The sequence below is a fragment of the Ictidomys tridecemlineatus genome, chromosome 2 (genome assembly GCF_052094955.1).
Source record: "Ictidomys tridecemlineatus isolate mIctTri1 chromosome 2, mIctTri1.hap1, whole genome shotgun sequence".
NCBI classification, from domain to species: Eukaryota; Metazoa; Chordata; class Mammalia; order Rodentia; family Sciuridae; genus Ictidomys; species Ictidomys tridecemlineatus.
In genome coordinates this window covers 74,413,535-74,425,938 of record NC_135478.1, presented here as the reverse complement: position 1 = coordinate 74,425,938, position 12,404 = coordinate 74,413,535, and the positions used below count along the sequence as shown (strand labels likewise).

The 12,404-nt window shown below is 51.2% G+C and overlaps 2 protein-coding genes across 6 annotated transcripts in view; one reads left to right on the top strand and one right to left on the bottom strand.

Annotated features, from left to right (window-relative positions):
* Rsph14 (radial spoke head 14 homolog) overlaps positions 1 to 12,404 on the bottom strand; it is a 91,337-nt gene that overhangs the window by 12,437 nt on the left and 66,496 nt on the right. For 2 of the 3 annotated variants that reach the window (XM_005334444.5, XM_040289345.2), the window contains 3 exons: positions 5,700 to 5,925; positions 3,577 to 3,713; positions 1,393 to 1,694 (listed from right to left, as the gene is read on the bottom strand). In XM_005334444.5, coding sequence (XP_005334501.1) covers positions 1,456 to 1,694; positions 3,577 to 3,713; positions 5,700 to 5,925 — 602 coding nt within the window. In that variant the 3' untranslated portion in view covers positions 1,393 to 1,455. Of the gene's footprint in view, positions 1 to 1,392; positions 1,695 to 3,576; positions 3,714 to 5,699; positions 5,926 to 12,404 lie in introns of those variants that run through there. The other variant, XM_078038905.1, reaches the window with a different exon arrangement.
* The window catches only part of Gnaz (G protein subunit alpha z), a 53,102-nt gene continuing 51,206 nt past the window's right edge, over positions 10,509 to 12,404 (top strand). For all 3 annotated transcript variants that reach the window (XM_005334443.5, XM_078038903.1, XM_078038902.1), the window contains exon 1: positions 10,509 to 10,731. The gene's annotated coding sequence lies outside the window, so the exon portion shown is untranslated. The remainder of the gene's footprint in view (positions 10,732 to 12,404) is intronic.

Genomic DNA, 12,404 nt, shown 5'->3' with positions numbered 1-12,404 from the left:
ATATCAGAGGAACAAATCAGAGTCTTGGTGACAGGGAATTGGTGACCTTAGCCAGAGCCTGTGGAAAGGTGAAGCCAATTTGCTATGGGTAGACACAGGACTGGGACATGAGGCATTGGAGTCCCTGGAGCAAGTATCTGCTTCCTTGATTGGGGGGAAAAAAGAGTTCCTCTAATAGGCCCTTGTTTGAGAATGGGATTGAATCTGAAACCTCAGCTTGAGGTTCAGTCCCTTCCATAATAAGGTCTACTTGGGATAATCCTTTAAGTCCAAAGACACAAACTTCTCTGTGTTTCTTCCAGAAAAGTGAGGGTCCCTGGGGCTCACTGAAAAGAGTGCAAGAACAGGTTCACTTGGGATTCTGGTTTTGCTGATAATTTTTATCCTGAGAACATCTCCCTGAATAGATTCCTGGTTGGTGAGGAGGGAACCTCAAAAATTTCTGGGTAAAGATTAAGGCTTTACTGTAAAGGCACAGCCCTAAGGCTTCATTCTTGTGGTCCTTCAACTGAGGTTGGAATCATTGCTTGTCCCCCAAAACCAGAGGAGCTGTGGCATGGCCAAACCAGGCAGGGCTGGGTAGGGAGAAACAAAAGAGCTCTCTTGACCATTCCTCTGACCTTATCCACATGCCTCAGAACTATCCCACTCTTCAGCCCAGCTTCTCCCCTTCCTTGAGCTTCCAGCCTCTCTAGCTGATCTCATTACAGGGGGAGAAGATGAAGGCACAGGCGGGAGGCAATCTCAATGCAGAGCTGCTCTGCAGCCAGGAACGCTTAAGAAGGAAGAGGGAGGTGCAGGGGGCTTCTGGCCAGTCCAGAAGGGAGTGTGTCCTGGTGAGTCCCTTGCTTAGGAGAACAATGAAGCTGTTTTAAGGGGAAAATCTTAAGGAAAAAACTAGAATCAATCCCTGTCCTGAGTGCTCAACCCTGGTGGATCTTCTTATGACCTAGTCATCCTCCCCTGGGGAGACTCTGCATCAGGTCATCACCTTGCTTCCTGCCATGCTTTGTGGGAAAGGGACAGAAGTGGCTGGACAGGGCACTGAGGAGACTGCTCAGCAGAACCACACCCACACGCACTCCACGGGCCTGAGCACTGTGGTGTACAAAGCTTGGTTAGTGCCTGGTCCAGTAGTGTTCCTTCCAACCCCCATCCCAACTCCCTACCCACCATCCTGTCCTGGAGGACTCAGCCATACTTTTTACCTGCTAAGGGCAGTCTGGGCTCTAGAGAAAGCAAAGCTCCCAAGGTCACCTCCTACTCATTCCTTGCTCTAGGTTGGGTCTGTGCCAATCAGTACCCAGTATCTCTGGGCCTGGTATTTATCCTTTGACAGAAAGAAAGATGTGACAATGCTCCAGGAATATAAAGTACCACTGAGACCTGAGATAAAGATTCTGCCCATTTATTCAGGCACACAGGTAGCTTATTGGATCTGGGCCAATGAGGGGCTCAGGGTTTCCATTCGATCACTTTGATAGCAATGTGGGCTGCCCTCCTTACAGCCTCATTTTGATCCATCTCGAGACTACGGAAGTTGAACACGTGGCCCTGCAGGAGCTTGCGACCCTCAGGGGCCTCAGCCAGTATGGTGAGGGCCTTGGTGGCATTCAGGCGCACTTTGATCAGAGGTGAGAACAGAAGCTTCAGGAGTGGCTGGATGGCTTCTGAATCCAGGGCTGCATACTTCCCTGTAGACCACCAACACCAGCTTTCTTAACCAGTCATTCTGAGGAGGCCTTCCTCCCCCTGCCCTCCTCCCTGTGCTGTTTCAAGGGGAGGCATCACCTTATATCACCCTCCTTTCTCCTCATCTCTTTTACACTCTTGTGAAGTTCAGCCTAGACCCCCTCAACCCTGCTCTTCCAGACTCCTAACTGGCTTCTCTCCATCATTCTCTTTCTTACACTACAATCAGTCTATTAAGACAAAACAAATTGTCTTTTAAAATATAAAGCTAATCATTCATGTGGCAAAAAATTCTTGAGCAACTATTTAACACCTGGCACAAAAACACTCATAGGAGGGCTGGGGGTCCTAGTTCAGTGGTAGAGCACTTGCCTAAGAGATGCAAGGCCCTGGATTCTATCTTCAGCTCTGAGAGAGAGAGAGAGAGGGAGGGAGGGAGGGAGGGAGGGAGAGAGAGAGAGAGAGAGAGAGAGAGAGAGAGAGAGAGAGAGAGAGAGAAAGGTGGGGAGGAGAGGAGAGGAGAGGTTTGGAGAGAAGAGGAGAGGAAAGGGGGAAGGGAACAGATGAGAAGAGAGAAGAGAAGAAAAACAACAAAACAATCCATATTTTTCTTGCCCTCAGACATTATATGTACAGAAGATACTCTCCTTAACAGACAGTCAGCAAACTCCTTTGCTGCAAGGTGGGTATGTAGAGGGATGAGGGGAGTCTCTGTCTCTATCCTGCTAACTCTGTCCTTTGGGTTGATTCCCAAGCCCCTCTCAAGGGATGTCTGGCCCTCTGGAATGCTACCACTTCTCCACATCACTTATCATTCTGCCTCTCCTGCCAACTATAGACCCCAGAGGCAGAGAACTATGGGTTCCCATTGTCCAGTTCAGTGCCCATCACATGACTGGGACTCAGAGACTACCCACCAAAATGCCTTCTGGGGATCAGTTATCCTTACATGCCTGGCTTCTGGACTCTGTGTCTCTGGCCATTGCCTGAGCTCCTATGAGGCCCCTGGCCCTCCAAGTGCCCCCACAGGAAGCCTGAGCTGAGATTCCCCAAGATGAATGCACAGAGGGGACCCCTACCCTCCTATGTAGTCAGCATCCTAACTACACAATGGAAAGCAGGGCTGTGACCTCTGAGAAGGCCCCAATCTCACCTCCTCTTTGTCTCAAATTCTACTGTTAGGTCCTGTGGGAGTTTCTGGGAGAATGTGTTTGAGGGAGACTTTGCAGTATATTGATCATGAACCCAAGGCTCAGTGAATACTCTGTTGGATGCAAAGGAAGTATGGGGCACAGGGCTGGCACAGATGAGTGTCGGCCAAGAGGGAAGATCAGACAGCTTTCAGAGGTTCTCAAGTGTGGGAAGGAGAAATCAGATCCCAGCCCATCAGGTACAGAGATCAGCTCAGGTCTCTTCTCTTAGCTCAGAGTTGGGTGACAGCATGAAAGTCTGACTATCTGGGAGTCCTGGGCTGAGGGTATGGGAGAAGATAATACTGTAGTCTTATTTGCCCTTCCACAAATTTGAGAAAATCAATTATGATCAAGAAACACCTTAGACTCAAGGGTTCCAGGGTTTGCTTAGACCACAGGAAAACAGAATTCATGGATAGCAATCTAATCAATATAAGAATCATAGCTCACAAAGGGACCTGAGTGGATGCAGTAATTCCAGGCCCAGGGAAGAGTGGTATGAAGGGACAAAGGTCCTAATGTGAGTGACCAGTGTGGATGGTTGGGGGAGTAATACTTAGCTCTTGAGTATGAGAAAGATGAGTTTGAAAGCTCAAAGTGGCTGCTGGCAGGATGCGTGGGAGGGCTCCTCTTCCCTCTTGCCTAGACCCACCCAACCTGAAGGATCCTGGGGTGAACATCCTTGCCTTACCTTCAGTGGTCACGGTGGCATACATCAGAGCCCCAGCAGCATTGGCCTGCACCTCTTCTTCCTCATCTTTCAGTAACTGCACCAGGATAGGGATGACATCATGTCTGCACACCTGGTTCTTGCCCTCCAGAGGGATGCTGGAGCATAAAGGAGATAGCTAGGGGTTCTAATTGATGAGGAGGACTGGAGTAAGACCCAAGACTGCCCCAGGGGGACACAAGAGGAAATAACTTGTATTGGGACTATCCCTGAAGGCCCAGGACTGCCCATGGCCAGGGTATGTAGCAATACTGGTAAGCACTGCCTGCTGCCAGTGAAGGTGAGACCAAGGGCCAGGGGGCAATGTCACCTTACCCTAAGCCATCATTCAAAAGAAGAAACAAGACATTTTCTCCTTGGCCCCAAAATGCAGAGGAGCAGGACCCAGGGGTGTGAACCACAGTGAGACCCATTGATTCTACTTAAAGAGTTGGCTATCAATGAAGGGCCAAGCTACCCCAAACAGCAGTAAGCTGCCCAGCCATGGGCAACAGCAGGTGGAGACTCAGATAAGGTGACTTTTAGGCCACTTCTCATGCTGGCATTGTGTGAAGCTGTGAAAATAGGATGGTGTATTCCCCAAGAGTTTTCCAAACTATAAGAGGGCCAACACTTCACCCCCAAAAAAGAAGGGCTCCCTGAATCAGGAAATACTGCCTATTAGTCCCCACAGGAACATATTGGTGCCCATGCATCTTGCAGCAAAGACCCTGTTATAATTCATTTAAAATTTCTCAAACTTTACCACCCAAGAACCCTCATTTTTGTAGAATTCTTCCCCACTCCCACAACAGGGGAATGAGCCCAGGGGCACTCTACCACTGAGTTACATCCCTAGCCCTTTTTGTTTATTATTTTTAATTTTAAGACATGACCTTGCTAAGTTGCTGAGGTTGGCCTAGAACTTGTAATCCTCCTGCCTCCCCCTCCCCAGTAGCCAGAATTACAGGCATGTGCCACTGCATCTGGCTTTGTAGAACTCTTAATAACACCCCAAAGACATAGGTTTTCCATGGAAACACAGTTTGGAAAATGGGTTTGGCAGCCATTTGGCTGTGAGTTTGTGAGACTATTGGGCTTTCTGGGCAATGGGTCTTAACTCTTAGATACTTGATCAAGGCACAGAGGCTTAGGCTCACCTTCAGGGATTCCCTGAATTCATTCATGCAGCAAGTACTATATGGGCACCCAGCACACAGTGGGCACTGGTTCAAACACCACAATAAGATCTGGGTTTCTCTGCCTGAGCACTGTTGACATTTGGGGACCAGGTAATCTAACCCTTGTTCTAGAGCAGCAAACAGAGCACTGTCCTGTCCTCATAGAACTCTCCAAATGGATGACAACAAAATGGAAGGGGTGATAGTGAACATAGGCTGGGTGGGAGAAGCCAGGAGGGCTGGAGGAAGGCCACACTTTAATAAAGTAGAAAGCCTTGCTAAAAGGTAACTTCTGGACAAAAACCAGAAGGATAATGAGCCTGAGCCTGGGCCTGGAAATCTGCCCAAGCCTCCCAGGGTGATCCTGGGGACAAGAAGCCTGCTACCTCAGTTTCCAGGCAGGATTTAGACCATTATCCTATGTGACTTTGAGCAAGTGATTAGATCTTGTGCTCCAGTTTCCTTACCTATAATGGAAGACATTCCCTTTCTTTGGAGAATTATCTAGATGTGTAATTTATAGATAATTCCTAGTGTCATAAGCACTTAGTGACCACTGGCTATCATTGTTATGGCAGGGGAGACTCCTGCTTTCCTTCCTCATGAGTATGGGTGACCAATTGGCTCTTTTTGTCTGAGATGAGGGTAAGAAAGAGTTTCCTGGTATACAGGACATTCTGAGGCCAATAGGACAGTGATCACCATAGTAGATAAGGTCCTCTTCCAACCCAGCTCCCTCCTCCCCCTGCACAAGCAGGCCAGGAGAGGTAGGCCCAGTGTGGATGCCCTTGGGTTCTGGGGGAGACCTTGTTGGGTGAAGCCCCACTTCTAGCCTGCTTCTGGGCCAACAGCAGCTCAGTTGTCTCTGGGCCTCAGCAGAAGCTCAAGGGCATAGCCACTCTGTGTGACCTGGCTGGGCCTCACCTGATGGCCATGAGTGCTTGAGCAGCCTTGCTGCGGATGTTTTTGTTGGAACTGAGAAGTTTCTGCTTGAAGAAAGGCACAGCACAGCTGCTCAGAGCCTCAGTGGCATCCTCCTGCAGGCAGGAGGCCAGCGTGTCCAAGATAAGCTCCTGGATTTTCTCCTCCTCCCTCTGCAGCTTCAGTACCAGTGGGGAGATCAAGCCATTATCGACAATGCCACGGGCCCCTGCAAAACAGAAAAGGATACTGGGGGACAGCCTCCCGTTCAGACTGGCTTGCACAGGTAGAGTGGAAGCTTTGATAGAAGGACCTGGCATGGAGCTTGAGTAGCCATCAGGAGTCTGAGGGTGCAGCCATGGCAGAAGCTGGGGTGAGGCTGAGATAAGGTCCCAGAGGTCACAAAAGGTGCTAACCTTTTGGTCACTTGGGCCTCAGGAACATCAGACATAAACAAGTACACAGAAGCCTGAAAGGTAGCAGTTATCCCTGGGAGAGCAAAGACTCCCCCTCAAATGGGCCCCACCTCACTCCTTCCAGCTCTCCTTCCCTCCTGGGCAAGGATATTTCCACCTGTAGCTATCTGGAATAGAACATAGAACCCCAGCACCAACGGTATCCCAAGGGGCCCAGGCTCTCAGAGCAGCCCTCTCAAGTCCTTGAGATGTAGAAAGAGCAAAGGCGAGCGCTTCCCCATGCACTCAAACCACCCATCACTACTGCCTTGTATCTGGCCCTCTCCCCATCCTCCCCAGCAGCCATGCTACCCACTGAGAAACTGTCTATAGACCCTAGGGAGGTGGCCACCAGCAAACACCTCTTTCTTCTGCCCTCCCTAGTTAAACCTTCTAATTTACTCTAGAGAGACAAATAAAACAGGTCAATTAGCCAAAAGGTCTCTGAGTACCAATTAGCACCAGGGATTTCCTCTTTGAAGATATCATCCCAGTCTTTTTGTCTCACTCCCTAAGGACATCAAATGGCAGATGCCCCAGGTGAGGGCAAGTAGAAAGACAGGCATATTTACCAGCTCTTACTGTCCCCTCTGCACATTCCCTGCTGTCCAGCAGCTCCCAGTACCCTTGACCAGCTTCTCACTTGGGTGTCTAGGTGGAGCAGCTAGCTCTGCCCCACTTCTTCTTAGGGCACTCAGGGCCCAGGGAAATCAGTTATCTGTTACTTCAAGTATGTTAGACTTTCCTTTTTAAAATTTAATATCCACAGATTTCCAAAGAAGCCTAGGTTTAGCTCCTAAATGTATCCTTTCCCAGATGTGTAGTCTTGGACACATAATCCAACCTCTCTGAGCCTGGTTTACTCAGCATTAAAATGAGCCCACTTGGCAGGATGTTATATAATACCAATGGAAGTTGGGAACTGTCTAACTGGAGCTTGGTCATGGCCTCACTTACATTTGGTTCTAAGCTTCCTGAGAAAACCCAGTGACAGGTGTTGCTGAACTGCAAGAAATTGCTGTCCAATCCAACTTGGGATGGACACACACTTGGGAAAGGACAGAAGGAGAGAAATGAGCTCAGAAAATCAGATCATTGGAGGTGATCACTTCCATGGCACCTCTCTTCCTTGGCAAGGAAACTGAGGCCCAGAAGGGAAACAGTAGAGGGGACAAAGCCAGGGCCCTTGGCTCTTTGGGTTTTGTTTCTCAAGCATCTGTTTTGGGCCACTGCTCCTAGAAATACTCAGCACTGGGACCTAGGTTCATTTTGAGACAGAGGGAGATTAAAAATAAAATGCATGCCGGGTGTGCCTTTCTGCTCATTCACTTTGCTTTTTAGCTAAAAGGAGAGTGGTGGGCCTGGCTATTTATAACTAACCCAGATCCAAAACAGCTTGTTCAAGTGGGGGTGAGGCACATGGACCCCAAGGAAACCAACCAGAAAAACCCACCTGAGAGTCACAGTGAGGATTAGGAAGCTAGCACAGGTGGGGAACAGAGAACAGCCAGCCAGGGAAGTAGGAAGGCTAGTGGGAGAGTCAGTTGGGGACAGGTTGTCACATCTGTAGACGAGGAATTCCAGGATCCTGTGGGTTCTGGAAGTACATAAAGGTAGACCCAGGGAAGCTAGACCTTACAGAGGTGCAGCAGAGTCCAGATGGGCAGAAACAGAAAGCCTGCAAACTGCCATACTGTGTGGGCCAGTATGGGCTTAATAGTTAATGAGCTAGAAAGTTCTACTGGGATTGAGGGGTCATGGATGCTCATGGCATGGAGCCACCTGCAATTAAAGTTTGGTCAGTTTCCTGGGACAGGGGTTGATACTATTTTTCCCAGTTATCCATGCTGTCCGGGAGGTGCTGGGTGGGCTCAGTCACAAGGCCTCTTTCTCCTTGCCAACACAAAGCTCCAGCTGCACCCTGCCCCTGGGCCAGCACAGCACCTGCTGATAACTACTCCAATGCTGACACTGACACACTCAGTTTCCCCATGATCCCATGGCTGCAGCAGGCACTTTGCTGAACTAGGCCTCACAAACTGACTTCTTTGTTTTTTCTTATTTTCTCGACTAATTAATATTTTTGCTATATGATTATGCCCAGAAGCACAACTCACATGGTCTGTAGGACCATGTCCAAGGCAAATAAATATGAAACAAAAACTTGCCATTAAAAAGTCTAATTTAACAATTCTCCAATGGTCCTTAGACCAACATCCCCAATTTTACTTGAAGGCAGCTGACCAGATGTGACTATCTGGGGCATCCTTTCATGCTCACTGGCTTGGCCAGGTTGGTATTCCATGAATTCTCTCCAAGTCTCATGCTCCTTCCTGCCCAGTGTTCTCCCCACCTTGGAACTCACTTCAATCCCCTATCACTGGCTACCTCTCCACTCCTGCTGCAGCCCCAGCTTAAGCATCTTTTCTTTCAGGAAGCTGACCCCACTGCTTCTGGGTTCCCCCTCCACATGCCCTCCAAACCCCAGTGTCTCCACCCAACTGTCCATGCTGAGTCAGGTTACAGACTATAACTATAATGGCAAATTATTGTTCTGCTTTCTACCACTGCCCTGTAGCCACAAGAGTCCACCAGGAAAGGATCAGGTCTATATCCTAGAACTGTAACTAGAAATATGCCCCACATTGAGGAAACCTTCACTAAATGATTGTTAAATGAATGAAAATAAAAATTGACTGGACACCAGGGGAGCCATCACTTTCTTTCAAGTGGTCACCAGGGTAAGGTCAGGTAGGCAACAGCCAGCCCTAGTGGTTCCCTCTAGGAGCTGGTCTCTGCTCTCATAGCTGGAATGTTGTAAGCGGTTATCCCACTCTTGTATCTGGGTTTGGCCCTTGCAAAAAGCTTAACTCTGACCCCTGATTCTGCCACAGAAACTGCCTGGGCCCATTAATGTACATTTCCTATGTTAATTCTCAAAATTACCCTCTAGGAAGCATGGTTGGCATACATGCAGAGCAGCCCTTCAGCTGTTAGTTAAATTCCTTTAGTCCTCACTGGTCACCTCCAGGGATCACTGTGCCACATCTAGTTGATCTCAACTGTGACCATAACCAGTCTTTAAAAGTTTAGGCAGCACCTTCACAGGAGGGCTGTGATCCCAGGATATGTAGTGCAGTGTTCTCCATTTCACAGCAAAAGAAACATTCCAGGGAGGTTATGGGATGATCTTAAGGCCAGCATATGCAGCTGCCAGAGCCATCTGACCACAGACTTGGGTTAGGGTTGCCTTACCATCAACCTTTGCTGGTAGTTCCACTGCTTCTCTGCTCAACAAATGGGGTGATCCAAGTAATTTTACCAAGAAAGTGAAAAAAGTGACAAAGAAGATGTTAGCTGAGACTGTTTCTACATTTTACTAGGGATGCTCTAAAATTCATGTGCTTCATGCTAGAAGAATAGAAAAGATAGAGCAGCATGTATATCTTAGCCCTCTGACCTGAGTCTTTTAAGCACTGAAATGAGGGGTTCGTGGCCCTGGGGCCTACAGATGGGTTCCCCCTGAAATTCAAAACAGAATTTTGCTATCTGTCCTCAGGCACATTTTGCTGAGGATCCATTACCTTCAGTGGGTTTCCCAAAGGTGCCAGTTAGGACCTGGCTCTCTCCTGCTTCTCTAGACTAAGGGCTATCTCCTAGGCCTTTCCTCTTCTCCCTTCTCCTCCCTTCTAATACAAGCTTTCCATAAACCAGTATTGCCAGGAACCCAGAAGAGCCCCTAACTTGCAGAGAACGAGAGTAGCAGAGACAACTAATGCTCCCTCCTATGCTGTACAAACTTCATGGGTGTGAAACTTTAGGATTCGCATAAGTCTTTCAAACGTCTTACAGGACGATTGCCACAATCCAGGTGGGCAGGTGCCACTAGCCCTACTTTGCAAAATGAAAATCTAGAGGGGTAAAGTTGGTTGCCCAAGGTCGCAGCTAATATGGGCCAGAGCTGGGTTCGAACCCAGGTTGGGAGGAGACGAGCGGAGGCCAGCCGCCGTAGAAAGGGCAGAGGCCATCGCCGCTCTCGGGGTCGGCCTACCTGGCTGCAAAAATCAGTCTCGCTAAGTAGGCGCAGAGACTTGAGCACACCGCAGCTCTAGGACGCCCGCTCCAGCAGAGCGTGCAGGACTGCGGCGAGAGCGGAACGACGGCTCCGCCCCTATCTGGAAGCATTGGACTATTGGAACGTCCGTCATTGGTCTGTACCCAATGGGCGACGAGCCGGCGCTTGTGGCGGGGCGGTGGCGCCGGGCTCTTGGTGCCCGGCGGGCGCGCGACAACCCCCGCCCGCGGTTGGCCCGGCAACGCGCTGCGCTCGCGGCTCCGCCCCCTGCCGACGGCGGCGCGGGGCGGGAGGACCCGCCGGCGGACGGGCGGCCGGCGGCGCGGGAGGCTGGCGGAGGGAGCCAGGCCGGCTGGAGCGTGTGCGCCGCCCGCGGTCCGGTCACGTCCCCGCGCGAGCGCCGCCACCCGCGTCTTGCGGAACGAGGGCGCCGTGGCTCCCGCTTGCTGCCCCGCCCCGCCCCACCCGAAGCAGCTCATCAGATGCACCGTGCGGCGGCCAGGAGGTGAGTGAGCGCACCCGCGACCCCGATGAGCGAGGTTGAGATCCAGGGGTCAGGGGCGCTGCCGGGGTGTTCATCCCACCCCCACCTGGGGCCCCTCCTGGACCTTTGTGCTTAGGAACATTCCGGGTTGGGGGTCGCCTTGGCAGGGATGACTGGCCTAGGTGGGAGGCGGCCGCCGGCCGAGCAGGTGCCAAGGAAGGGAGGCGCGCCGGGCCGAGGAACCCGCGGGAGATGGTAGCTGCGGGCCTGCAGGGTTGGGCAGGGGGCGCCGGGGATGCCGCGCCGAACCAGCGGAGCGTTCTGGGCGGCTGCCAGTGCGGAACCCGGCCGGGAGACCTGCGGGAGCTACGCTGAGGTGGGATCTCCCTCTAGGGATAACTAAAAGGAGACGACCCCAGTTGGCCTGAGCGCCGGCGCGTGGCCTTCACCGGAAAGGAAGATAGGGCCCCAGAGGCCTGGGCCCGGGGACAGAAGGCTCGCAGTTTTTGGTCATTACTCTTGCAGTGAGCAGGTTCCTTGGAGGCAAGAGATGAGTATCGACCTGCTGCAATTGTAATATGTTCCCGGCTCAATATTTTTTCCCTTAAAAGGCGGCGGGGGTGCTTGCGGGAGGGGTGTGAGGGCCTGGGGACTGGGGCTCAGTATCTTGCAGTCCATATGAAAGGGGCTGTCTTTAGGGCGGTGGTGAGCCGGTCTGGGTGACGATGGCAGGAATCCGCCTAGGCCGAGAATTGAGGCTCCTGTTAATCAAGAGAAGAGGATAGGAAGGCGGTGCCACGGTTCCCTGGAGTCTGAATCTGAACGTGGAGGGACCTTCCTGGTAGCCAAGATCTGCCTAGTTTGGGGAAGCGGCTGAGTCCCTGACCTGCTCCTTTGTGCCCAAATGATTTCCCTGCCCTGGGGATTTGGTCCTGCTGCCCTCATTCCTGTCTGGAGGAAGCTCCTTGGCCAAATTCAATTAAGCAAATATTTACTGAGCTCTTGCTCCCTCAGGGCCTGGCGCTGGTGTGGACAGGGTGGGAGTGGACTAGGCCTACCCTTCCAGGACTGACTCACATCCCCACAGTGAACTATACAAAGATAACCTAGCTCCCAGTGTGGGTCCAGGGATCTCAGGAGGAGACTCAGAGAGCCCAGGCTCAGGTCAGACCTGCCTGTGGGCAGTGTGACATTTGAACTGGAGCTTGAAGGACATGGGTACAGTTGGAGTGGACATGGGTACAGTGCAGGGATAGGGGAGAATGGATGGAGGCCCAGAGAGTTATTTAGGCAGTTGATTCTGGTGAGAGCATGAGGGTGCTTAGGAAGAAGTCAGGTTTGGCAAGAAAGGTAGATGGGGGCTTCAAGGGACTGAGGGAGGTGCTGAAGTGGACTGACCCATTGCTTGTTAGCTGTGGTGGCCTCCTTGTTTATAAAAGGAGAACAATTCTGTGACCTCTTGAGCTGGAGTGGGGTTGGGAAGGAAATTTAAAGACTAGAGAGGGCTCCTTGCAGTCTGGGCACCTTGCCTCTGGGTAGGGCCAAGGCACTGGGTAACCAGTTCACTCAGCCCCCTTCTTAGCTAGGATGGAGCCACCTGCTTTGGGGATAAAGCTTAGCTGGTTACTGCCTTCAGGCCATGGATGATTGAGAGCAGTGACTATGGTAGTTCAGGAGTGTCCATTGGGAGTGGA